The sequence below is a fragment of the Macadamia integrifolia genome, chromosome 4 (assembly GCF_013358625.1).
Source record: "Macadamia integrifolia cultivar HAES 741 chromosome 4, SCU_Mint_v3, whole genome shotgun sequence".
Classification (NCBI taxonomy): Eukaryota; Viridiplantae; Streptophyta; class Magnoliopsida; order Proteales; family Proteaceae; genus Macadamia; species Macadamia integrifolia.
This window is the reverse complement of record NC_056560.1, coordinates 34,290,516-34,316,933: the sequence shown is the minus strand read 5'-3', so window position 1 is coordinate 34,316,933 and position 26,418 is coordinate 34,290,516. Positions and strand designations below refer to the sequence as shown.

General features: G+C 39.3%; 2 protein-coding genes across 3 annotated transcripts in view; both read right to left on the bottom strand.

Moving 5' to 3' along the window:
• Window positions 1-434: 434 nt before the first annotated feature.
• LOC122076983 lies at window positions 435-4,885 on the bottom strand. 2 transcript variants are annotated; one of them, XM_042642669.1, is made up of 5 exons: window positions 4,494-4,885; window positions 3,092-4,394; window positions 1,822-1,998; window positions 1,545-1,719; window positions 435-1,454 (listed from the first exon to the last, which is right to left on the bottom strand). In XM_042642669.1, exons 1-5 carry the CDS (start codon window positions 4,868-4,870, stop codon window positions 730-732), a joined length of 2,757 nt encoding a protein of 918 aa, XP_042498603.1. In that variant the 5' UTR covers window positions 4,871-4,885; the 3' UTR covers window positions 435-729. The 2 variants fall into 2 exon arrangements, with proteins under 2 accessions (XP_042498603.1, XP_042498602.1); XM_042642668.1 differs by having other exon boundaries at window positions 3,092-4,885.
• Window positions 4,886-22,859: 17,974 nt separating this feature from the next.
• LOC122076824 (protein ACTIVITY OF BC1 COMPLEX KINASE 7, chloroplastic) overlaps window positions 22,860-26,418 on the bottom strand; it is a 26,269-nt gene continuing 22,710 nt past the window's right edge. The window contains exons 18-19 of the transcript XR_006139590.1: window positions 23,366-23,509; window positions 22,860-23,183 (exon numbers count right to left, since the gene is read on the bottom strand). The gene's annotated coding sequence lies outside the window, so the exon portion shown is untranslated. The remainder of the gene's footprint in view (window positions 23,184-23,365; window positions 23,510-26,418) is intronic.

Genomic DNA, 26,418 nt, shown 5'->3' with positions numbered 1-26,418 from the left:
CTAGATGAACCTACAACACACTTCACTTTTTTTTTTTAATTTAATTTACCCTGCCGCAGCGCTTATGTGATGTTCGCCAATTGACCATGAGTTAAGGCCATTTCTCCTAAACTTCCAATTGTCATTGTAATTTCAAGCCCTGAAAAGAAGAGGACATTAAGATCCACCGTTATCCCAAATCCAATCTCTCTCACAGGAACGCCATCACCATCAATCATCCTCGAATGGGCAATTAGGCCTTACCAGGCATTGGCCTCACCAGGCATTGGCCTCATTAGGCTTGGCATTCCTACTACCACTACACCTCCTAGGAGGCCAGGACTCATATGGACTAAATTACTTAGCTAACTTACCACTGTGAATCTGAGATTGAGGGGGGAGTAATGAATTTAGGAATGAATCAAAAATCTGAGGCACAGCACACCAATCACATGTGTAGTAAATGGAGAAAGAAAATCCTGTTGAGTTTACTTGAAGAACCACACAAACTCACAGTACTCAGTGCCAGCGGCTACATAATCCAGAACGCCAATAGCAAAACCAAGTTTTGACTCGAACAAAGCAAATAAAGTTCATAGGAAGTGGAAGCCATATGCTCCAGAAGTTCAAATGCATACAGGTTTTAAAAGCTTTATACAGATATATACTTCAACAATATTCACACCCAATCGAGTTCAAGCCTCCCATCTAACTCCTATTGTTTGAAACACTTTGATTGGGGATTGGCTGTCAGTTCTGCCACTTCAGCTCCTCTTTCAGTACGTGCTCCCAATCAGACGATGGGCTATCAAATCCACCACCTGCGCACTGACTCCCTTCCCTGTTTAGCATAAAAGTATTGATCAGCTCATCAGAAACACAAACCCCAAACTCTTTCATTGTGACTTGCTGCTCAGGAACAACTGAATCCAATCCAATTTTCACTTTACTGCAATTTGTTCCTTCATGCTGCAAGTCAGGTTTAATTGCCACTTCCAGACATCCACCTTCTGATCTGTCTCTTATAAATGGCCAAGGCTTTCTCCTATCTGAAAAACCCACGTCAACTATCTTTATAGGTTGGGTGCTCATCCTAATGTTTTTTGTTCCACTGTGACATGGGCTAGACACTGTCTCCACTTTTCCTGGATGGGCTCCAATGCCAGTTGAATCCAGCAGATGCCCTTTATTCATGGAACTACTCTTGTTAACTCGGCATTTCAGAATATTAAACCTGGCCATAACAGAAGACTCCATGTCCTCAGCCTTACTGGCAACAGAAGCCTCGATGTCCTCAGCCTGATTGGTAACACAAGTCTCCACATCCTCAGCCTGACCAGCAATACCTGTTGGAGTCTCCTGAGTAGATTTATCTGGAACTGCATTCTCCTCAATCTCCTGTATTAACATGTCATCAACCGTTGGTTCATGAGAAACCTTAGGGTTCAAATGTACCCCAGTATCAATAGGCTTTCCTGCCACAGAGACAACAATTAAATAAGCGATACCTGAGAACCTATACATCAAGAGCACAGGGAAATCAAGGTTAAAGACCGGTAGCTTACCTTTCTCTTGGTCTCTGTTGCATTTCTCCATCTCTGTTTTCAAGCGGGCATAGCGGGCTTTATATTTGATAGAACACAATGCAGCTTCTGCCTCGAGCCATAAATTCTTAAATAATATTGTTTGTGGATGAGTTTCTTCATTGTCAAATTTCTCCTTCATAATTTTCTTAATAGCCTACAGATCATGACAGGAGGAAATGACCTTTTTCCCCACATCAATAGAAAGAACTAGAAGCCTAGTATGAAATTTGGCGTGTAACCAGAAACCAGAGCATACCTGGGTCATGTCATGATCTATCTCAATGCCTTTCTCATCCTCCATAGAAACAAAATCCTCCAATTTATTACCTTGCTTGTTGGAAACATAAGAATGCATTTTCCCCTCGAGGTCATTCTGACTATGTACATTGACTGCCTCTACACTATTGACCTGGGATCTGCATGTCCCAGAGACCTGAAGAGAATACTGCTCAGCTTTATACAAATATTGACAATAGTCGAACGCATAACTTATGAGAAGAGAAGGGGACAAGTACCACTCCACAAAACCCCAGCCTTCAACCCTCCAACCTCCAAAAGGGAAATAGAAATAGAAAATAATATAAAAAGAAATCACAAAATTGCCCAACTAGAATACCCTAGAACACCATTGACAGTTGGTAGCCTGTACATAACACAACCAAGAATACAACATATAGATTACTGAACTGAACCTCAGAATTCATATTTTATAATACCATGCATGAGCACAAACAATGCCTTTAATTCAAAGCACTTCAACAACTCCAATAAATTTCTTCCAAGGCATTTTAGAAACAGAAATCAAAGTAGAGAGAAGTGTAGATATTCTTTAAAAAAACTTACTGAAAATGTCTAGATATGCCAACAAGAATAAAAGATGTTACTGCAATCACCTAGATTGAAGCAATTTTTAAAATACTGAAAATGTCTAGATCTGCCAACGAAAATAAAATATGTTACTGCAATCACCTAGATTGAAGCAATTTTTTCTTTGGTCAAGAAGGGGAAATACAAGATTCTAATCTGTTGGTTCCTAAGAATTTTGAGGTTTTATTACACTTTGAAGGTTAACCAGAACAGAATCTAGAAACAAAGATGACCTATTAATAACACTAACACTGTGGGCTTCTCAGCCACCAATTTGATGCTTGAGCAGTAAGTGATTATCAATTGAAACAAAACGACTATACACAGTAAGGTCATTGCTAGTGGTGTCAAACGACTACTTGTCCTGGGAACAGCATCAACTGCACTGATAAAGTAATGATTTTCACTGTTTGTTTACTGAAAAGAGCAATTCTCAAGGAAGGTAACAATGTATCTATTGTCTCTATTGCCATTTATAAACCTTGGACCATAGATTCAAAATCTGTTGACTTTTGAGTTGCTGTCCCAGTAAAAATCAAGCTTAGTCATAAGGTATCAACAAATAATTTTTACCATCCCCTATTTTTTTTTTTTTTTTCAAAGAACAAGATCTATTACTAATTCCAGCAGCACAACTGAATAAAAACAAGGCATTATACCTTTTGAGGATCAGGTAGATTTCGAAGGCAGCAAGTGCTTGACTCAGGAAATTGGGGCAATGGTCTAATTAATCCAACCTTCTTTGAGAGACATGCATCAAGATTGTTGATTACATGCTGAAGAGCCTCATGATCTTGTTCCTTCAATGCCTCTACATCACTAAAACAACTAGAAAGAAGTAATTCTGATAAGTTACACATAGCATTAACCAGCAGCCTAATATTGCTTTTTGCAACTAGACCATCAGCTTCGGTGTCAGATGCTCCTCCAACTTGTTTAACAAGCCCAACAGGAACACTAGCTGCAGGGAAAGGTAAACTTGAGGCATGTTCCACGGCATGGAATTGCACACAAGATGGCCCATCCTGTGCTGAATTCTTGATATCCATTCCAAAATTTACCATTGTTGCCTCTGAGGTAGGAAGTTCTGCCGACGTTGTAATGTTATTCCAATGTCTAATTTGCTTCATGTGAGAAGGTTTGAGTTCCGAGATTCTTTTTGAGTAGATCGACGAACCATGTTCTTTTCTTGGTTGAGTCGGTTCTTGCTTGCCATCAGAACATAGTGTCTCATTCTCAATGTTCACTTTTGAATGATAAGGTGCTGCTTTGACAGAATCTTTTAATCCATATTCCACAGATGAAAAATTACCAACTGATGACAATCCCTTAGACGAGGGTGATAAACAATCTTCACCAATTGCTTTTTCATTGGGTATCAAGTCCCCTTGCAACGAAACAGCTACAGCTTCATCAGTATTGACAGCAAGAATATGAGGCCCTCCAAGATTTGAACCATTACATCCTTCAAACTCCTTTACAGGAAAATATGGAGACATCACTTCAGTAACTCCAAATGGAGATTGATGAGATGATAGAGCACCTTTCCAACAGGGGGAATCCACAGCAGGGTTAAACTGATCAAAAGTGTCTGAAGATCTATTAGCAGAATCAGCTGTTCCAGAACCTTCAGATACTACGTTGCAAGCATCAGAGAGTTTGAAATGATTGGCGTGAAGTTCAGATTTTCCCTTCAACCGATCTATTGAATCGACAACAAGAGATTTCTGTTTAGATGGCGCATCTGTTTTTACTGAAAAAGGATCAACAACATAATCATTTCTACCAACACATGTATGACCATAAGCTTCTTCACCGTTGTAACTTGTCTGGATGAAAGGCTGCTTTATGTTGGAGGTAATACTCCCAGCAGATTCATCATTGTCAAATGAATCCCCAGGCTGCTGACTGAAACTCACATTTCTTGATGGACTCGTCAATAGAGCTGACACATTTGTTCCACTGGCCCTTGCTCCAAAGCATAGTGTTGGGTTAGAATTTATAACAGATGCATATGAAACTGCAGGATCAGTTGTACATGAATCAAGTTGTGTGAAGCACCTCTCATAGGAAGTAATATCAGGAAAAAGGCTACTCCAGGTTTTCATGTCTGATGCTGAAGATGGTTCTTTAGAGAAATGGGCTTCTTGGATCATTGAAGCAGGACCCAAGACTTCTGGTCTTGAAAAGTTGGGAGTTACTCTAGCAGTACCTTCTGACAATAGTGAACATCTATCATCTACCCATCCTGTACCTCTCAATCCACTTGAACTTTTCCTTGCAAAAATGTCAGCACATTTTGCAGTCAAGCCTTCAGCAGCTGGAGTCCCTGCAGAGATATCACACGTAACAAAGAAACTTTTTGAATGTCTGTCCAACCAGAAACAGGTGGCTTCATATGCAAAAAGGAAATTCTCTTTCCTCTTAACATTGAACATTCAATTCCCAGAGTCCAGGAGAGGAGCACAAGGTCAACATAATGGAAGAAACACATATGGGTATATTTTCAGCTTCATAGAAGAAAAATAAGAAAATAAATTATATTTAAGTGCATATGGTCAACTATGAAGAGAATTGCAGCAAGGTTATCAAACTAAAAATGGGTGGTCACCTATCCAAACCAGAAATTCTCTTCCCCACTCACCTCTAGTATCTTAATTCTTCTACTCTCACCCAAGGTGGGGAGTATTTTGACATAGATTTGTCAATTAGGAAAAAGATAATTGTTACATTGTTTATTGACAAGCTTGTGTGGTATCTTCCTGACATATCAATCCAACATGAACAATGGGGAAAAAAGAAGAGGAAATACACAAGTTTATCGAAGTAAAATAAGAAAATGTGAAAGTTGTGTACCTGTGCTGCAGTGGTATTATTGTCCAATACCATGTGATACTTTACTATATTGGTAGTTAGTCACGACAGGATTCCTACTTTGTCTACTTGTAATAGCAGGTCTTATAAATAAAGGTTGGGAAGCTTCAATAGCAAACAAGCTGAGTCTATCCTGGTTCAACACATCCTCTCTCCCATTGTTCTCTCTCACTCTCTCTTCTACTTTGCAGGTACTGGTTTCAGATCCTGTTTTACTACATGGTATCGGAGCTGTAACCAGTACCTGTTTCACCTTGATATCTGATTTGAGAGTCCTAAGGTTTTCTGGTTTGTGGCGTACAGCCACCTATGCTATGCTGCCCTTTTCTCTTTGTGAAACCAGTTGATAGAAGATGAACTAGGTTTCGTAATTCAATGAAGTTCGACGTACTTTGATGATGAATCATACATGACTCGATTCATCCCCATGCTGCTACTGCAACTTCTGATTGATTATCAATTGCTGCAATCGTTTGCTGAAGATTGATGTACTTTATTTCTGATTACTGCTATCGAAATCTGAGATAGGGAATGCTTCAATTCTGATGGTCCAAATGAGATCTGACTCAATCGGGAACTCAGAACCCCAACTAGAAGTAACCGAGTTGTCATTGTATGGGGGGTAACTCAAACCGCCATGAATACCCTACTGCTGCTATTGATACCCTACTGCTATTTTGTGAAGCTAATATCAACTGCTGCGGCTGCTATCATCCGCTCAGATGATATACCCTGCTGATTGTGTTGGTATTATGATACCCTATTGATTGATGTTTTGATCAATCAAAGAAGAAGAAGACCGGCTACTGCTTGATCAATCGAAGATTGATATACTTCTGATATACTGATTGATCGAAGAAGAAGATGATCTTCTGGTTGGCTTTCGCTAGAGCTTTCAGCCTCAAAAAAAAAAAAAAAAATCTCCTCCTTCGGCTTTGTCTCCCGTGGTTACCGCCTAGAGATTTCCCTCGTTTCACGGTTTGAGAGGTTGAAAACAACCTCACAATCCCTTTTCTCGTAAGAATGGGTTTGCTGGTATGACTGACTTCACAACATTTAGTAGTTTCATTTTTTTACTTTCCACAAATACCCCTCCCTTTATGCCTAATTCAGCCTTCATCCTAATTTTGTGTTACTACCAAGTCCGACCCCAATCTATAAATACTAGTACTCTTGTGTGTGTCCAATACTTGTTACCTACCAATTTCTCCCTTGGACATTCTGGTTAATTATAGTTTTGCCTTTCCTTCATTAAAATTGAGTTTCTATTGCCATTTGTGGGCCCATAGCACCCAATTTAGGGTCTTGGAGTGATGGTTGTTATTGCAATCATTGGAGATTATTTGCCCAGATTTGTTTAAATCTGGCCTATCTGAAATCTAATTAGTGTCTGCTCTTAATTATATGATTTATGTGATGCTCATTCTTCGTGATGATGGTTATTGCTGTCATATGATGGTGGATTATTCTTAATTGCATCTTTTGCATTATTCGTCCACGTGTATTGCTACACATGAAGGGGAGATTAGAGTTCTCATCAGATATTTGAAGATTATTATTATTATCTATACAATTCATCAGGTGAATATTACTATTATTATCTGCTCACTTCATCAGGTGAATATTATTATTATTTGAATTATTATTAATTTATTGTTCATATCATCTGTTCAGTCCTCAACAACAATTTTATCTTATGAAGATAGTTATTTTTTGGTATTCCACAAGAAGATTCCTGCATCTAGTTACCAAAAACCTTATGTTGTGTTATTTGGTTTCCAACTACCTTATGCTACTACTTGTGGTTCCCAGCAACCTTATGCTACTACTTGGTTTCCAGCAACTTTATGATGTTACTTGGTTCCCAACAACCTTATGATGTTACTTGCTTCACAACAACCTAATGTTGGGACTTATAAGTGCATCTGATCTTTACTGATCACATCAATGCTACCCCGTCTTCTTTGTGAAGATTACTACTTACTATTTGTCTTCCTTGAGAAGGGGTTATAAATATAATGTTGTTGTTGCTGCTATAAAATGTTGGATTGTGGTTAGTGTTCTCTGCTGCTTATTTTGTTCATTACTGTCTGGATTTATTCGACTGGAAATTTGTCTCTAGCATTGCTGCTGAAGATTGGTGTGCTTGAGTTAGTATTGCTACCAGAATGACGTTCTCTATGCTCAACGGCATCTACGCACACGCACACGCACACACACACTCCAGCTTGAAGGAGTGTTATGTACCTGCACTGCAGGAGTACTATTGTCCAATACCTTGCGGTACTTCATTATATTGGTAGTTAGTCACAATAGGGGGATTGCACCTATCATGTTTTGTTTACTTCAATTTCCTGGGGATTGCACCTATCATGTTTTGTTTACTTCAATTTCCTGTTTTAGTTGTTTCAGTTTACTTTTAGTTGTGTACTCCAAATAGGATTCCTACTTAGAGTCTACTTATAATAGCAAGTCTTATAGATAGAGGTTGGGAGGCCACGATAGCAACAAGCTGAGTCTGCTTGGTCCAGCACATCCTCCCTCCCATCATTCTCTCTCTTCTCTCCTCTCTCCTCTACTTTGCAAGTACTGGTTTCATTTTCTGTTTTGCCACAGTACTTAATTTGAAGTGCGAAATGAATGTGACTTTTGACTATGCCGGGGGGTGGGGTGGAGGGAGAGTTATTTCTAGAGGGAGCAAAGTTCTACCAACCATAGGTAAAGCTATGCGAGCTAAAATCTTGGCTTCACCATTACTACCACTACTTTGCCCTAAGATTGTTAATGCTTTAAAGATAGGACTATACGGTGGACCATTATAGCTTGGCAATTGGCAATCGACAATCGACAATCGACAATCGACAATCGACAATCGACAATCAACAATCGACAATCTAATAACCTGGATGATCCATGAGTTGACAACAAAATTGTAAAAAATAAAAATGAGAATAAGTATACGTAGCATAAATATTTATGTCTTAATACAAATGCTAATGTTGGGCTAGCAGTCAATTATGACATCATACAAATCTCTAGATCTTGAATTTAAATGTTTAAACAACATAAATGGCTAACGCCCCATAACCCAGCGGCTAACCATCTCATTCAAACAATCCAAGTTGTGTGGGGTAGACGATTAGGTGATCAAACAATAATTCTGTAAGTATCTCTATTCATAGCAACTGTCCAGACTGAGGTCGACAGTCCAAACAGTAGAATTACCATCTAACTACCCAATGCAGAAAAAATCAATTATGAGAACAGTTGGTTCTAATGTATCAAAAAATAGATATCTTATGCCAAAGGGTAAATTGTGCAACAGGCCCCTGAAGTTTGGTAAAAATGCACTAAATTTGATTTCATTTATTCCAGAATTCTCACAAACACTTGCAACGCTGAAACAGACGCAATAGGCTGTTATAACTCCAGCAGAATCGCCTCCTGCCAGCTTGAGCTTCATATGGAACCACCCAATCCTGTATATCTCCTTTGTTTGACCTACCTCTTTCCTCAAACCAAGAAACCCAAACGAGATCTGAATAACAAAAATCAGAAAAGTGAAGATAACCATATATTGAATCAAACTTCTAACTTATGGTGCTCTCCTCATCACTATTCCTTGTCGAGAGGGAGGTTCACACCTTCCCATCTCCAGAGGTCTTGAAATGATCCTAAAAAGACACCTACTCAAACTCCATAACTGAAACAGAACTACAGACTGAAGTCACTGAACTACTTTCCTATTTAGTGTTTAATTTCTCTAATATAAAATAAAATAAAATGAGAATGAAAATTCAATGAATAGACCCAAGAAACAAATAACTCCCTAAATAACAACAAAATCAGCCTTATCCCAACTTAATGGGATCGGCTACATGGATCCGTGCAAAATAAAGTAAGAAAAACAGAGGTCCAAACAAAATAGGGGAAATGAACAAAAGAAGAAAAGAAGAAATGATAAAAGAGAAATGAATGAGAGATGAAAAAGAGATGAAAGAGGGACAGCCCGACAAGTCAAGAAAAGCTCAGATACATGTATCCTTGCCCTCCAATAGGCTGTATCTGAGGTCATACTTAGGACAAGACCTAGACTATGCATGTTATTCCTCACAACTTCTATGGTTATTGTAGGCATGCCCCTAGATCCTTTAGCTCCTTCAATTGGAATCAGATCACTCATCCCTACTGGGACATCCCCAAGCCTCCGTTGAACATGGTCATACCACCTCAAATGAAATTATCAGAGCTCGTCATTGATTGGGACAACTCCCAAATCGGCTCTAATACGTCCATTCCTCACTTTATCCTTCCTAGTTTTATCGCATATCTATCGTAACATCCTCATCTCTGCTACGCATAGCTTCTCTATATGTTGCACTTTACTACGCAACATTTCATCCCATACATCATAGCCGGTCGTACAATAGTCCTATATAACTTTCCTTTAAACTTTAAAGGAATACGCCAGTCACACAGCACTCTGGTCACACCTCTCCACTTCATCCATCCTATTTTAAATCTCTGTGAAACATCATCTTCTAAGTCACTTCTCTATTTATAATTGACCCCAGATATTTAAAATAGTCACTTTACAGTATCTCTCTACTCAATTTTCACCATGTCATTATCTATCATAGCGTGACTATAGTTACACATCATATACTCCGTCTTCGATCTACTAATCTTGAAGCCTCTTATTTCCAAGGTTGATCTCCATAACTCTAACTTAGCATTAATCCTTACTTTTGTCTCATCCACCAAGACGATATCATAGGCGAAGAGCATACACCACGAAACCTCGTCTTGAATGCTCTTGGTTAAATCATCCACGATAAGTGCAAATAAAACGGGTTAAGGCAGATCCCTAATGTAACCCCTGATGTAACCCAATCGAAATTGGGAATTCCTTGTCCTAACCTCCCACAAATCTCACACTAGACACCACACCCTCGTACATATCTTTAACTACATCAACATATTTACTCAACATCCCTCTCTTCATAAGAACATGCCAGATAAAATCTCTACGAACTCTGTCATAGGCTTTTTCTAGGTCAATAAAGACCATATGGAGATCCTTTTTCCTAGCTCTATCTTTCCATGAGCTTTCTCAGTGGGTAAATAGCTTCTGTCGTGGATCTACCTGGCATAAAGCCAAATTGGTTCTTCAAGATATGAATCTCTCTTCTCAGACTGAGATGAACTAGAACCAAACCAAGTTTTTGATCTTATAAGGGTTGGTAGTGGGGGGAGGAGTCAGCCACTAGGGGGGCACAGCTCATTAGAATAAGTCCTCCCTTTTAGTAAATATATAATACATAAAGTGATCTGCAATGCCCCCCCCCCACCCGAGGCCCACCCTCTTTGGCTCCACCTGGGCAACTAGGGACAGACCCAAAAAGTCCACTAATTGGCCCACCCCAAACAACTAAATTGAATTACACAAATTCTAAACAAAGCAACATTTAGGAGGTTGTTACCAAAGTAGAAATCGATAAAAAATTTATAGAAATCCAGCAATCAGCCACTTCAAATGAAACTTCAATGTTTAATTCCCAACCTGTAGACCTCTTGAAAACACGAACCAATAGAATTCTAGGGATATTTATAAATACTATGTGAATTTCCCAAACAGTATGTATGGTAGAACAGTGGACCAGTTTTGATCATTGAATTGAAATCCCAATCAAATCTTGACGAGTCAAGACCATTACTATACCATCAGAGTTGTAAGGGAATTCTAATGTAGGGTTAGGTTAATGAAGTCCTAACTTACAGTAGGATCACAAGTTTAGCTCAAACAATAACCATTACTGTACCATTAGAGTTGCACTGGGGGATCGGGAAAATGAGGTGTTGGTCAATGGAGGATTGGATTGATTGGGAGAGAACATCAAGGGCAAGAGAGAAGAGAAAGGGGGATAGGGGCAAAAAACCTGAATACCCACAGAGGAGGTAAAGTAGCCGGCGGGGCTATCACTGACCAGCATAGAGAAATAGGGAGAGGAAATGCAAGAGTGAATCTAGTGGACAAAATTAGGGGAAAGCCGGAAAGGACATATGGAGCAAAACTTCATAAATGAAATCCATCTGATGGAGTCAAAAGCTTTATGATGCGGATCCGAGGGAATCGGATCGCTTAGGGCCCACAAGAATGATAAAATATCTCAATTTAAAGATTGAAGGGTATTCTTGTAATTTTCAGAAACCAGTAGGGTCTTAGAAATAATTATATGGCAGCTGGGGTAGTTCTAGAACTAAAAACTTTAATACAAAGGCTTATTCTGAATTTTACCAAAGAGAAAAAGGGGTAATGGAATATAACTTTGGGGAACAAGGGCTTAATTGTAATAACAGGGAAAATTCTTTTAAAATAAAAAAAGAAACCTGTTCTTCTTCTTCTTCTTGTCGTGAGAACCAGAAACCAGCGGACAGAAAAAAAAACTTCCGATCGGTAGGACTCCTTCGATAGGGCTTGGTTTGACCTGAAATTCGAAACGAAGGTTGCCAGCCTTAAGGTCTCTTGACTCCGACAAACAAACAGTTCAAACAAGAAGTAAGAGGAGCTGTATTGTCCCTGCAACTCAGATCTGGCGGTAATAGGGAACCAGATCTGAACTTGGGCTTGAAACTCACAACAGGGGCTGAATCTGGTCGCAGGAACTCTGCGGTTTGGTCGCCTTAGGAAGGTGATCCTAGCCCCAAAGTTTGGAGGTGAAAACACTTGTATCCAGGGAGGTACGGTTGATTCCTTGAGCTGTACTCTGTCGCCCAGAACAGGGGCTGTGAAAGATATCAGCAAGAAGAAGATTGAAAAAAAAAGGAAAAAGAAAACAGGGAAAAGAAGAAGATGAGAAGAAAAAAAAATCAGAATAATAGAGAGGAAGAAAGAAGAATGTCAAAGAAAGAAGGAGGGAGATAGAGGGAATCGGCAGCCATGGTTCAAAACCAAAAATACTTTCAAATTTCTATTCTTTAAAAAAAAAATCTCTAAAAACTCCATTGATTACATGTCCAATATAAAGGAAAAATCAAACAATTAATGGCAACTACTTGAAAATAGAAACTAACCTATATAGCAACTAAATAAAAATAAAATCTAAATTAAAATACTATCAAGCTAATTTCTAAACCAAAAAGGAAAGTAAATAAGAAAATTCTCAAATCAAAGAGATCCCTTCCATCGCCCAACTGCATCACTTTATGGATATCAATTTTGAGGAGGGCAACAGAGGAGTGGGAAGCCCGATCAAAGCATCAACAATCTCATGGCACAGAATGATATTGTTAGCTATGCTTCTTCCAGCAATAAATGCATACTAATTTGCACTAATCAAAGAGTCAATGACAAGTTGAAAATGATTAGACAGAATTTTAGCAATGAATTTTTTCAAGAGATGAGGGAGATAGGTCCGAAATCAGGCATGGAAGCAACACCTTCTCTTTTAGGAATGAGGCAAAGGAAGGTGTGGTTGACTCTTTTGATTTTATTAGGGTCATAGAAAAAACTTCTGATGGCATGAATGAGGTCAAATCTAATGATGTCTCAATAGGAAGAGAAGAAACCCATGTTAAAACCATCAGGGCCAAAAGCAACAACACAACTCAACCTTATCCCAACTGAATGGGGTTGGCTAAATGGATCCAATGGCAAAAAAAAAAAAAAAAAAACTTTTGGACTTCCCACTCTGCCACTCACGAATCGGAAACCCGGATCATAGCCCTCCAAATAGCTCTGTTCAATACTGATGTAGATGCACTAGATACCATACTTGGGTGAAGACTTAACTTTTGCATGTCTCTTCTTACTAACTCATCTATGGTCGTTTTTGGCCTGCCTCTAGCCCTTTTAGCTCCATCCATCTGCATCCGGTCACTCCTCTGTACAGGGGCATCCAAAGGCCTCCTTTGAACATGCCCAAACCATCGTAACCGACATTCTCTAAGCTTATCTTGAATTGGTGCAATTCCTAAATCAGTTCTAACCTGTTCATTTCTTATTCTATCCCTTAGGGTTTTTCCACACATCCATCTCAACATTCTCATCTCCGTCACATTCAACTTATTTACGTTACGCTTCTTGACTATCCAACATTCTGCACCATACATCATAGCTGGTCTTATGACATTCCTGTAGAATTTTCCCTTAAGCTTTAGAGGAATCCAGTTGATCACATAACACTCCAGACGTCCCTCTCCATTTCATCCATCCTACTTTAATTCTGTGGGAAACATCATCATCAATCTCACCTTCCTTGTTTAAGATAGAGCCCAGATATCTAAAGCAGTCACTTTGCTTAAGGGCCAAGAGCCTTGCCTAATTTGTGGGAGAAGACAACAGCCAAAATCTCATCATCAATTGGGATGGCTAGAAAGAGGGGGGGGGGAGGAGGAGAAGATCAAGGATAAATTTATTAAGCATATCCTGGGGGAGGGGGACATGGGAAGAAGAGGGGGTGGAAAAACTCAGAGAAGTATGAGACAACCTCAGCCTTGGTAGCTGCTAGATTGAGGAGGGTTAAGCTAGATTAGGTTTCTATAAGTCCAGCTCTATTTCGAGTTAGTATTCTTTATTATTTCAGTTTCCTAGTAAATTTAAGTTACCTTATTAGTTAAGGATTTGGTTAGGCCTTTCCTTTATAGTGTTTGAGTCTATTTTAGAGTCTTCTATATAAGTTTGTAAGTGGGACCAGCATTGTGCACAAATTTATAACTTTCCTATTGTTGCATGCTCTACTTCTCCCAAGAACTCGCGTTCGATCAAGAAACCCCTTGTGTATGATCAAGGTAGATTGGTGTCTGATCCAATCGAACACCTTGCGGTGTGAAGCCCGAGTGGATTGTTCTAACACTCATGTCATGTCCTTGTGCTACTATTCTTATATTGGATTTTTTTGTTCTATTTTCTCAATTCTGCCATTAACAAATAAATTCAAGTTCCGATTATTTTTCTGCAATTCATCTCCTAGTAAATTCTGTTCTAGTTGAAGTTCATATGCAAGACTTTTTTTGCATGAATTTCGATCAAAAGAATCCCGCCATTAAAATACCTTCAGATTTTGGAATCTGTTCTCCAGTGGTCTAGGGAGATTCGATTAGAATCTCCATCAGATCGGACATGAGGATCTGGAAATATACTAAAACCATATTTTACCCCTATCTCTTAAATGGAATTCTGTCCTTTTAAATACTGATTCAATTTACTGGTTTCTCTAATCTGATATTGCTGAGATCATAGTTGTCAAGGTGTCGCCTGGCCTCCAGGCGGTTTGCCTGGGGCCTAGGCGACAGCCGCCTTGTTGCACTGCATGTCGCTTTGTGTTTCGGCACTTATTTATGCCAAATATCATTCAAGTAAATGTTTTTAATATTTCATTTACTTAAGATATTATTCATAAATAAGCAAATACCCCCTATTTGAATCCAATAAAAATAGTTTAAAAATCAAATTCTAAAAGGATAAAAAGTCAGCCCCCCAGTCCGAGAACAAAAACTGGATTTTGGTTATAGGGACGATTTTCAACTTTTAAATGCTACGGTTTTTCTCAATTATGAAAATTTTATAAATTCTATCATGTTAAAACATTGCTAAAAACCAAAAGTCCGGTAAAATAATATTTTGTTTTGATATTCATAAAATTATTTTCATTCAGGCGATTTTAACAGTATTCGTGTACTTAAAAATAAGTTTGACTGAAGCATAACTTTGTCATTGCAACTCAGATTTAAGTAATCTTAGACTTGTTAGAAAGCTGATTTTATGTTATAAAAAGTCTCATGCAAAAATAAAATCATTGACCAGTCAAACTTATTATAGAATAAGAGCATTTCTCTAAATGTTGAAGTAGGAAAGTCTTCACCTTCCAACTACTAAAGTTGAAAAAGCCTTCACCTACCAACTACCAAAAGTGGAAAAATCCTCACCTCTTAAAGTTGCAATGGAAAAGTCTTCATCCCCTAACTACCAAAGGTGGAAAAGTCTTCACCCATCATCACTTACAAAAGTGAATTGATCCCCCCCATTTAGAAAAGTAAAAGTAACTTCTAACCACTTAAATTGAACCGATATTGGACCAACATGGACCATGGTTCAATTGGAACTAAACTAAGACATAAAACACGAAATAAAAACTAAGTATGAAAATTAATAAGCATCAACAAGGTAAGGCCACATGCTAGTTACTCTTGTTGGCCTTCTTCCTACGGATGTAGGTCTTCAGATCTGCATCACCTCTTCCCGACTTGAAAACATGAGTCTTCGATGAATGGGTGAAAGACATGTAATGCTCATATAAGTCAGGATCTAGTCGCTTGAAGTCATCAGCATGAATCCAAGTGCAATCGGTCCGTGGTCGTCCCTTCCATTTGACAAGAAAAGTGTGATAACCGGTACCACGACGAGTGGTTTTGTAAGTATCATCCAAAACCTCTTCAATAACATCTTCAAGAGGTGGTGTAAGTTGGGGCAGCCTTAGCATTTGTTCCAGGTCACCATCATCTGAATGATGTCCCATATAAAGATGTAGGTCAGCTACATTAAAGACATCGCTTATGGTCATTTCCTTAGGCAATTCGAGCACATAAGCATTTGGTCCTACATGTTTCAGCACCTTGTAGGGACCCATCTTCTTTGGATGGAGCTTTGTGTTAACACCAGTTTGGAACCTCTCAGGATTTATGCGAACCATAACCATGTCTCTTGGTTTAAACTCCACATAACGTCGATGATGATCAGCTGTAGTCTTGTAGACATCATTACTTGAGGTGATACGTCGTCACAGGTTTGCATGCACCTCTGTGATGTGGCGCAAGAATTCATCAGCTTCAAGGCTGATTCGATCCTGGGGTGGGAGTGGAACAAGATCAATTGGGCGTTGAGGCTGAATTCCAAGTAATATCTCGAATGGTGTGTGCCCCGTTGTCCTGTTCACTGAGCTATTGTAGGCAAACTCAGCTATGTCGAGGATTTCTGGCCATGTCTTCTCATAATCTTGGACTAAGCACCTCAACAAGTTCCCCAAACTTCTATTAACAACCTCCGTCTGACCGTCAGTTTGTGGATGGAATGCAGTTGAAAACTGTAGCTTTGTGTTAGTTTTCAGCCACAATGTCTTCCAGAAATAGCTCATAAACTTGACGTCGCGATCAGAGGCAATAGTACTTGGTAGTCCATGTAGTCGAACAACCTCTTTGAAGATGAGCCTTGCAATATGATAGGCATTAAAGGTCTTTCGACATGGCAAAAAGTGAGCCATCTTAGAGAAGCGATCTACTACAACCATGATGGAATCGTACCGTTCTCTTGTAGGTGGCAGCCCAAGTACAAAATCCATACTAATGTCGAGCCAAGGTGCATGAGGAACCGGTAGTGGGGACTAGAGACCGGTATTCTGCTTGGTTCCCTTAGCAAGTTGACAGACTCGACACCTTTTGATAACATGATTTACGTCTTTTGCAATGTGTGGCCAGTAGTACCGATCAGTCACCTGTATTATGGTCTTGTCCTTGCCGAAGTTGCCTCCCAAACCTCCTCCGTGTAACTCCCTTATGATGTGATGTCGTAGGGAGGTGTCTGGAATGCATAATCGCGTTCCGAATAACAAATAACCATCGTGGACAGAATATTTAGGGTGTTTCCCACCTTGCTGTAACTCTGCATATAGGACTCTGAAATCCTTATCAGACGCGTACTCATCTCGTATCTGATCAATACTAACGTCATGTGTTGAAAAAGTATTGATAGTGAGAACTTTTCGGCTTAAAGCATCAACCATCGTGTTCTCTTTACCAGCCTTGTATTTCATCGCAAAGACGAACTCTTGTAGGTAAGCAATCTACTTTGCATGCTTTTGACTGATTGACTTTTGAGAATGGAGATGTTTGAGTGCTTCATGATCGGTGTAAAGAATAAATTTCTTACCAATAAGATAGTGTCTCTAGTGGCGTAACACTTGGATGATAGCATAGAGCTCCAAATCATAAGTCGAGTAGCGTCGCTTGGCATTGTTCAGTTTCTCGCTATAGAAAGCGATAGGGTGCCCTTCTTGCATCAGCACACCTCCCAACCCAATATGCGAAGCATCAGTTGCCACCTTAAATACACAATCAAAATCTGGCAGGCGTAATACCAGGGCCTCCGTCATCTTCTTCTTGATAAGATGGAGGGCTTTTGTCGCCGTTGTTGTCCACTCAAACTTACCTTTACTCTGCTTCATACATTCGGTAATAGGTGTCATGACTGCACTAAAATTTCGAATGAATCTCCTGTAAAATGAGGCTAGACCGTGGAAGCTACGGACTTCAGTGATTGTCTTCGGGGTAGGCCAGTTGGTGATGCTCTTGATCTTCTCAGGATCAGCTTCAACCCCCTTGGATGAGATAATAAAACCAAGGAATACAACCTTGGGCAGCATAAAGGAACACTTCTTGAGATTAATGTATAGCTTCTCCATACGGAGCACCATCAAGACTTGCTTCGAATGGTTGATGTGATCATCTGGATGCTTGCTGTAAACTAAGATATCATCAAAATATACAACCAAAAATCGACCAATAAATGGACGAAGTACCTGTGTCATAACTCGCATGAACGTACTAGGTGCATTCGTCAGACCAAAGGGCATGACCATCCACTCGAACAGTCCATCCTTGGTCTTGAAGGCGGTCTTCCATTCGTCTCCTGGCCGAATACGAATTTGATGGTAGCCGCTTCGAAGGTCCAATTCTGAAAAGACCTTTGCACCGGACAACATGTCTAGTATATCATCAAGTCGTGGTATGGGAAACCTATACTTGACTGTTATTTTGTTGATTGCTTTGCTGTCGACACACATGCGCCATGAGCCATCCTTCTTTGGAGTAAGCAATGCTAGTACAGCAGAAGGACTAAGGCTCTCAACGATAAACCCCTTCTGTAGTAGTTCATCAACTTGCCTATTGAGCTTAGTATGTTCTGTAGGACTGAGACGATAAGCTGAAAGGTTGGGAAGCACAGATCCAGGTACCAAGTCAATAGTATGCTGAATATCGTGCATAGGAGGGAGCTTATTAGGTAGCTCGTCAGGTACTAAATCGTTAGGTAGCTCTCTACTAGGCCATGTGAGCTGAACTATTGGTGGTGGAGTGACCTCTCTAGTAACCAGGGCTAATATCATGCCTGTATCATAGCTTGTTCGCTCAAACTGCTTTTATGGAACAGCTAAGATCTTTTGTGGAAGGACCAGCATCTTGTTGGTATCGGTGGTGGCTTTCTGGTTAGTCCTCAATGTCTGTCTCTTACGCATCTCCTCTGGTACGTTGATAGGCTCAAGTATAGTGCGCTGCCCTTTAAAGGTAAATATGTACTGATTCTTCTTTCCGCCAGTGAGAACATCATTATCATACATCCATGGCCTCCCTAAAAGAACATCAGTTAGCTTCATAGGAATAACATCACACTATACCTTTTCTTCAAATCGAGAAAGTTGTAATGGAACAGAACATCGTTGATTGACCTCCAAAGTATTGCCATTCAGTAGGGATACTTTGTAAGGCTACGGGTGTTTCTCTGCCTTCAAATGTGCCTTCTTCACAAATAACTCAGAGACAACATTAATGCAGCTGCCAATGTCAACTATCACCTGCACAATGCGATCAGTTGAATGCATGCAGCTGTAAAATATGCAAGTACGTCGCCAATCCTCGCCTTTGGTTTCAGCCACCAACATGCGAGAAACCACATGAATTCCATAGGAGTCATCTTCATTTGCTTTAGCCCCATCGTAACAATCAACATTTTCGTCTTCTTCCAATGGGATTGGAAAGATATGGGAATTATCTTCATCAGGAGTATCGTCAGCATCAACCATCACTGCTACTTTTTGACGTGTAGGACAATTTTTGGCATAATGTCCCCTCTCATGACAATAAAAGCATTGCACTGTGGCAGTGCTACGCATAGGTGCTTTCCCCTTGTGATCAGCATGTGGAGAAGGTGTGGTACGTAGAGGATAAGTAGGATTCTTTGCTGGAAAATTTTTTGTGATCTCTCCAGCTTGATATCCAAACCTTCTACCCATAGGAGCTAGTAACTCCTCTGCATGTACTGCCTTCTTGAAGCATTCCCTGACATTGGATACATCTACTACCCCAATAGCACTATTTATATCAGATCTCAAACCCAAACGAAAGCGGGAAAGTACCTGTAATTCATTCTCCCTGATGCCAGTGCATGAATAGAGTGAATCAAACTGCTCCATATACTCTGCAATGGACATACTCTCTTAACGAAGAGTATTCAACTTGTCTTGCAGTTGTGATCGAAAGTGTCGTGGTAAGTATTTGGCACTGAGTTCTTCTTTCATCTCTCCCAAGTAATGGGAGCTCTACCATGATCTTCTAGATCCCTTTCTTCAGTTCTCCACCATTCGCGGGCTGAGCCAACTAGCTTAGCACGCGCTAGTCTCATCTTACGTGACTCAGACAACTCAAACCAATCAAAATAGTCATCTAAAGTAGCCAACCAATCATAAAATACCTGTGAATCATGCTTTCCGTTGAACTCCTTTAATTCAAGCTTGACTTTTTGTGAATCAACAGTACGTTGACGGGGTGCTTCAAGATCACCATTGAAATAAGATCTTATATGCTCCTCGAAGGTAGGTGGTGTTGTAGGGGTTCTTTATTGTGCCCTTTCAGCACTTCTCCTATGTTGACGATGCACAGCAGATTGTAGTTGATACCTGTCCTCCCTCTCGAATGGTACATTGCTGCCTTGTATTGGAGTAACACTTTGGTTCTCAAGTCACAATAACCTCTCACTAATAGATTTTTGATCAGCAGAGAGTTGTTGAAACATTTCAATGACTTCTGCCATTGGATCAGGTGGAGGCGGCAGCCACTGTGACTTATTCTCTGCCATCCTCTGATACCAATTGATGTAATACTGTAATTGAGGAATCTCAAAACAGTACCAGGGTAGGATCTTTTCTCAGAGAATAGGGAATTCTAAATATGGAGAATAGGATATTGTTAAAAATTGTTGAAAGATGAAAAGGATGGAACAATAAACAATAAAATAACACCCGAGCTTCACACCGCAAGGTGGATCGACTGGATCAAACACCAACCTACCTTGATCAAATACAAGGGATTTCTTAATCAAACACAAGAGATTCTTGATCAAACATAAGAAGAGAATTGCATAAACAAACTTTGTTTTCAAATTCTGAGTTATCCTTGAATGCTTGCAATTGATCCCTATTTATAGGACCAACTCAACAAAATATTATATACCCAACTTCCAACTAACAATAGCAGAAAGTCTTCACTTATTAAAGTTGGGGTAGGTAAGTCTTTACCTTCCAACTACTAAAGTTGGAAAAGTCTTCACCTACCAACTACCAAAAGTGGAAAAATCCTCACCTCTTAAAGTTGCAATGGAAAAGTCTTCACCCCCCAACTACCAAAGGTGGAAAAAGTCTTCACCCATCATCACTTACAAAAGTGAATTGATCCCCCCTTTTAGAAAAGTAAAAGTAACTTCTAACCATTTAAATTGAACCGATATTGGACCAACATGGACCATGGTTCAATTTGGACTAAACTAAGACAAAGCATGAAATAAAAACTAAGTATGGAAATTAATAAGCATCACCAAGGTAAGGCCACAAGCTAGTTACTCTTGTTGGCCTTCTTCTTACAGATGTAGGTCTTCAGATCTGCATCACATACAAATACAACTTACAAGGCCATTCCTTTACAAAAAGGGGGAAGCATCTAACTTGGCTTAACTTCAAAGAGAACCGAATCCCAAATTTTCTGAATAGATCCAAAATGACGGGGGATATGTCTCTTAAACCAAACCAAAAAGCGCCAGACTTATAGTGCCAAGAGCCCTAATAAGATCCCAAGTTGACTTGGCACTAAAAAGACCTGACGAAGATGCAGACCAAGAACACAATCTACCATATGGCCATTGGGAGATGCTCAGAAGAACATCCCAAATGACATACAACGAGGGGGACTAGTCATCAAACCAAATGATGTCAGAAATAATGTCCAACCTGTTATATCCAGAGCCATAGATAGCTCTATCTCCTACTGAGTGAAGAAAGGACTCTAAGCAGGTGCCAGTGGTCAAGCCAAAATATTGTAGAGGCACCATCATCAGTCTAGTTTTATATGGCCCCTAACAAAAGAGGTCTGAGCTTCAGAATCTTTCTCTGGAACCTTGAGTCATCAAAGACAGATGAACCGGTTCAAATGGAGTCAATACCGAGGAGGTGGGAATAGACGCAATCAACCAAACGCTTTTCTGCATAGCTGCTAGCTTCCAAATTATATTAAGAATACTAGCAATATTGACATCTATAATTCTTCTCAAGCAAAGGTCCCCTTCATCTATATGGAGGTAGATGGAGGACCTACTGATCGGGCGAAGGAATTCAGGAGATTCACAGCCTCTCTAAAGAAAGGCACGCATGAGAGGCTCCAACTTCAAAATGGTGGACAGGGAAGACCAAAATTTCGGAGCAGTAGTTGTAAGAGGACTGACGCACAAATTTGATCAACACACTACACTGACATAAGAAAACAACTTGCCCTTCCAAAGCTGGAGCTTCTTATGCAACAGGTCCAAATAAGGGAGCAATGTTGAGCAGTCAACCTGGAGGGGAATCAAAGGTAAGCCCAAATTCTAAGCCAAAAGACTACCCAAAGATAAACCCAGATTTCTCAATCACTTTAAAAAAAAAATTCCTCCAGTCTTACTTGCACCCCCCCTTACTCACACTTCCTTCATGAACTTTTGTCATTTTTATTAAAAGAACATATTGTAGTTCCTTTCTCTTTTTTCTTTTTATTTATTTATTTATTTTTGAAAGAACATACTTCTAGTGTCTAAAGGGATTGATGCTTATACAACAACATCAACAATTCAGCCTTATCACAACTCAATGGGATCGGCCACATAGATCCTTCTCCTCCAATCAGCTCAATTCAATGTCATACTTGATGCAAGGCCTAAGCTATGCATGTCTTTCCTCACCACATCTCCCAACATCATTTTAGGTTTGCCACCTGGCTCTTTTAGTTTTTTTCAATCTGAATTAAACCACTGCTCCATACCAAAGCATCCAAAGGTCTTCGTTGAACATGGCCATGCCATCTCAAATGACTTTCTTGTAGCTTATTATGTATCGAAGCTACTCCCAAATCAGCTCTAATATGATTATTCCTTACTTTATCCTTCCTAGTTTTGCCACACATCCATCTCAACATCCTCATCTCTACCACATTGAGTTTATCTACATGATGTTTCTTAACTTCCCAATATTCCGCAGCATACATCATAGCCGGCTGTATGACTGCCTTAAATTTTTTTTTTAAGTTTATAGGAATACGTCGATCACACAACAATCCGGACGCACCTCTCCACTTCATCCATCCTATTTTAATTCTCTATGAAACATCATCCTCGATATCACCTTCTTTGTTTATGATTGATGTTGATAAAACCCCTTTTTTCCCACATGTTTGCATGCATTCCCTTTTATATATATATATATATATATATATATTAAATGGGTAAGCTAGATTAAAAAATGTAATCCTTTGGTTTCAATTCTATTCAACAACCAATTAAGCAACAGAGTCGAGTCCTTGACGCATATAACAAGGATACAATATTTTCAAAGTTTATAAGTATGAAAGTGCCAAAAGGAAAATTTCTTCATGTTAAGTATATGGTATTAAAATTGGAGCAAACACCTGACCAAGACTGGCTGCAGCAATTGGCCTATCTTCAAACTTCTTGAAAAATGCATCAATTGGGGCTCCCAATTCTCTTTCTATGAAACCTCTAGCTTTCTCTGGTGAAAACGCAGGGACTCTATCCTGCATCATATTTAGATAAGAGCCATATAAAACTTGGTATTTCAAAGTTTGTTTTAAACTTCATGTTTATTATTTCTGGTAAGAATCTGATAGAACTTGGTATTGTCGTCATCCAAAACAGGGAAGAAAAGTTGGAAATGAGATATGATCAAAAGCATCACAAATACTAGGAAGATAAATACCTGCAACTTGGCAAGCTCGTCCACAAACTCTCGTGGAAATAGATCAGACCTTGTTGAGGACAACTGTCCAAGTTTGATAAAAGTTGGACCAAGTTGGAGCACACATTCTCGCAACCATGAGGCAGTTCTTTGCCTTCTACTTTTCTAGAAGAAAAAAACATATAAATATCAAACTGAGATGCAAAGAGCTGTGATACATTCGTGCATATGTTGGAGTGAGCATGTCTTCTTTTTTTTTTTCTTTTGGAGTGTGCATATCACTACCAAGAAGTAAATGAAAGCAGAATATACATCAAGAATGATTACAAGAACTGTCATTAAGAGCACAGACAGAGAACTGAGCGACGAAAATTTACTTGCTTATCTTCTGTGAAACCTCCAACATATGCCCACTTTGCATTGTCTAAAAGGACACGAATGCGTAAAGAAAGAACAAATGACCACACATCTATAGTCCTTTGCCACGAACTATAATTTTCATTGGCCCAACTGAAACCTTCATCTGAGGGCAGAACTTTCAGCTTCTCTGTAAATGGAAGTTCTTTAGTGCCCCTGATTTTTGGTGCCTTAACCAAAGCAGGAGCATTCTTTTTCTTAACTATGCTTGCACCGTTAACAACTTGTTTTGAGCCGTTCACAACTTTTTTTGAGCCATTCACAGTCTCTCCCCTATTTATGGAAGACCTTTTTTGCTTTGTTACTTCCCTTGTGGGTACCATTTTCGTAGCTTGTCCATTAGTACCAAGCCTCCTGGATGATTCTGTCTGTTGTGCTTTCACTTGAAACCTGAAAAACCTATTGTGTGCAGCAACACCATACTCAAGCCTTGTGAGTTTATCAAGCTTCAGAGAAGATATTGATCCTGAGAAACTGAGACCGTCTATTGCTTTTCCTTGTTCCCTCAAATCAACTTGGCAGCAATAGCAGCCATGAGAAGCCAGTATTGCGGCCATTCAAAAATCCTAATACCTACAAGTGAACCAACAAATTAAAAACCATTAGAAGGAAAAAAATGAACTGCCAGAGTCGATCAGTGAAAGATTCAAGTCCAGATATAAATTCATTAGACCAATAGTGTTTAAAACACATAAGAAACACAATAATTAAATTGGAATCATTTAATAAGAACCAAACATCAAAATTTTAAAACTTCAACCATAAGTCAGCATCTGCAAGAGAATATTGCTCTGACCATGAGTATTCAGCACAGCTTGTTCAGCCATCCAAAGATAAAATTCACTGGCACGCAATGGAATTATAATACTGGAGCTTGAAGCAACCCAATATTTAACACATAGATTAAGATATTTAATACATCCACCATCAACTACAGTTGCTTCGAGTTTATTAGCTCGGAAAGGGATCCAACGGTGAACCAAATTGACCAGGAAATTAACTAAAAATAATATTTATATATTCAACGCAGTGAAATTATAAACTGAGCTAAAGAAGCATGAACTAATTCAGAATTTTTTTTAACCTGAAACTATTAATACGATCTTTAGACTGAGTGTGATTTCTGCAAAAGAATGGAGCCGATTTCTCCGCAAATTCTTGAGAAATTTCAACTGTCAGAACTCAGAACTCAGAAATATTCAACGAAGTGAAATTCTAAACTGAGCTAAAGAAGCATGAACTAATTCAGAATTTTTAACCTGAAACTATTAATACAATCTTTAGACCGAGTATGATTTCTGCAAAAGAATGGAACCGATTTCTCCGCCTGAAACTGTTTCTACTAAGTTTTCTGAGATTAAACAAAAATTCACCTCTCCGATCGAATCTTCAAGAGAAGTAGAGAGATCAAAGCAACAGAAAGTAGAAAAGAAATCTGGAATTTAGAGGTGGAAGGAGATTGAATTGGAGGGAAATGGTCAATCACGCATTCAAGCGTCGTAGTATGATTTCCAACTGGGTTTTGGTAAACGCCAAAACAAGAACGGAATATTTAACCACCACCTTTGATTTGTTTGGTGCGCACTGCCCCTTCCATCGTCAGTCATTGCGCGGTGTACGCCGAGTTTTCTATAGTGGCATCAGTAGCGTGTGGCATTTGGACATTCTTTGTGTCCGGTTGGCCCCCACACTCTACCTTTGAACACAGAAATGAATAAAACCCAAGTGGTTAGTGACCGTACAAAAGTTTGCACTAGCTTTGAAATTACTTATTTCACCAGGCGCTAATTTTGTATATCTAGGATTAATTTCGACCTAATATTTGTTTGCCTCTCAGGTTTTTTATTTTTTAATTCAAATGGCTTCTTTACCTTTAAATTATTTATTAAAATGAATATAAATTTCTTTTTTTATTAAAATTTAGGTAAACTTAATATTGAATGACTTAAACTTACTACCTAACTTCTTAGGACCATCGCATGAAATTTTTCGTCTCGAATTGACCTGGTCTTATGTAAGCAATATTACACTGACCCAAGGGATTAGTCGGGTTAAAGATCTGAACACCCTGAGTATAAAAAAAAAAAAAAAAACTAAAGAATGGTCGTAGATCAACTGGGGCGTGAATCTAGCAAGCACTTGAGCGAAGTAAAGTGGATCGTAGAGCAACATTGCGCTAACGTGTGCGCTGTAATTTTTCAGCTTGGTTCTGGTGCCGCCTGACTCTTTGCGGGGCGAAAGCGAGCCTTTGGCTCACATTGTTCTGGTGCGCTAGCCGTTGTATATAGTTGATCGTAGAGCACCCTTGCTTCTTTAGGTTGAGTGGTAGGCCTTTTTATGTATATATATTATTAATCGGTTTGACTATTTACTTAAATGGTTTGATTTGATTTAAACCGTTTAACCAAATGATCTCAATTTTAAAACTAAAATCAAAACATTTATAAATCAATTTCACAGTTTATGGTTTTGACACCCTTACTTGCTGGTGAGGAACCAGGACCACTCAACCAAATCACTTTCCGTGCTCCCAGTGATTTTGAAGTGCACAACTACATCTCACACGGGCAGCGTGTCACTTTTCTGTCCAAAATTAGTTAAAGTGGGTATTTTTGGAGGGAGATGATAAGATGAACTTACAAGCAAACCCAACCCCC

What these genes read in the sequence shown, in the direction of transcription:
- LOC122076983 (XM_042642668.1), bottom strand. Translation starts at nt 4,870, where the DNA reads ATGTTCAATGTTAAGAGGAAAGAGAATTTCCTTTTTGCATATGAAGCC. An exon ending in ATCTACCTGATCCTCAAAAG is followed by an intron (nt 1,999 to 3,091) that starts GTATAATGCCTT and finishes TATTCTCTTCAG; the next exon opens with GTCTCTGGGACATGCAGATC. An exon ending in CAACAGAGACCAAGAGAAAG is followed by an intron (nt 1,455 to 1,544) that starts GTAAGCTACCGG and finishes TCTCTGTGGCAG; the next exon opens with GAAAGCCTATTGATACTGGG.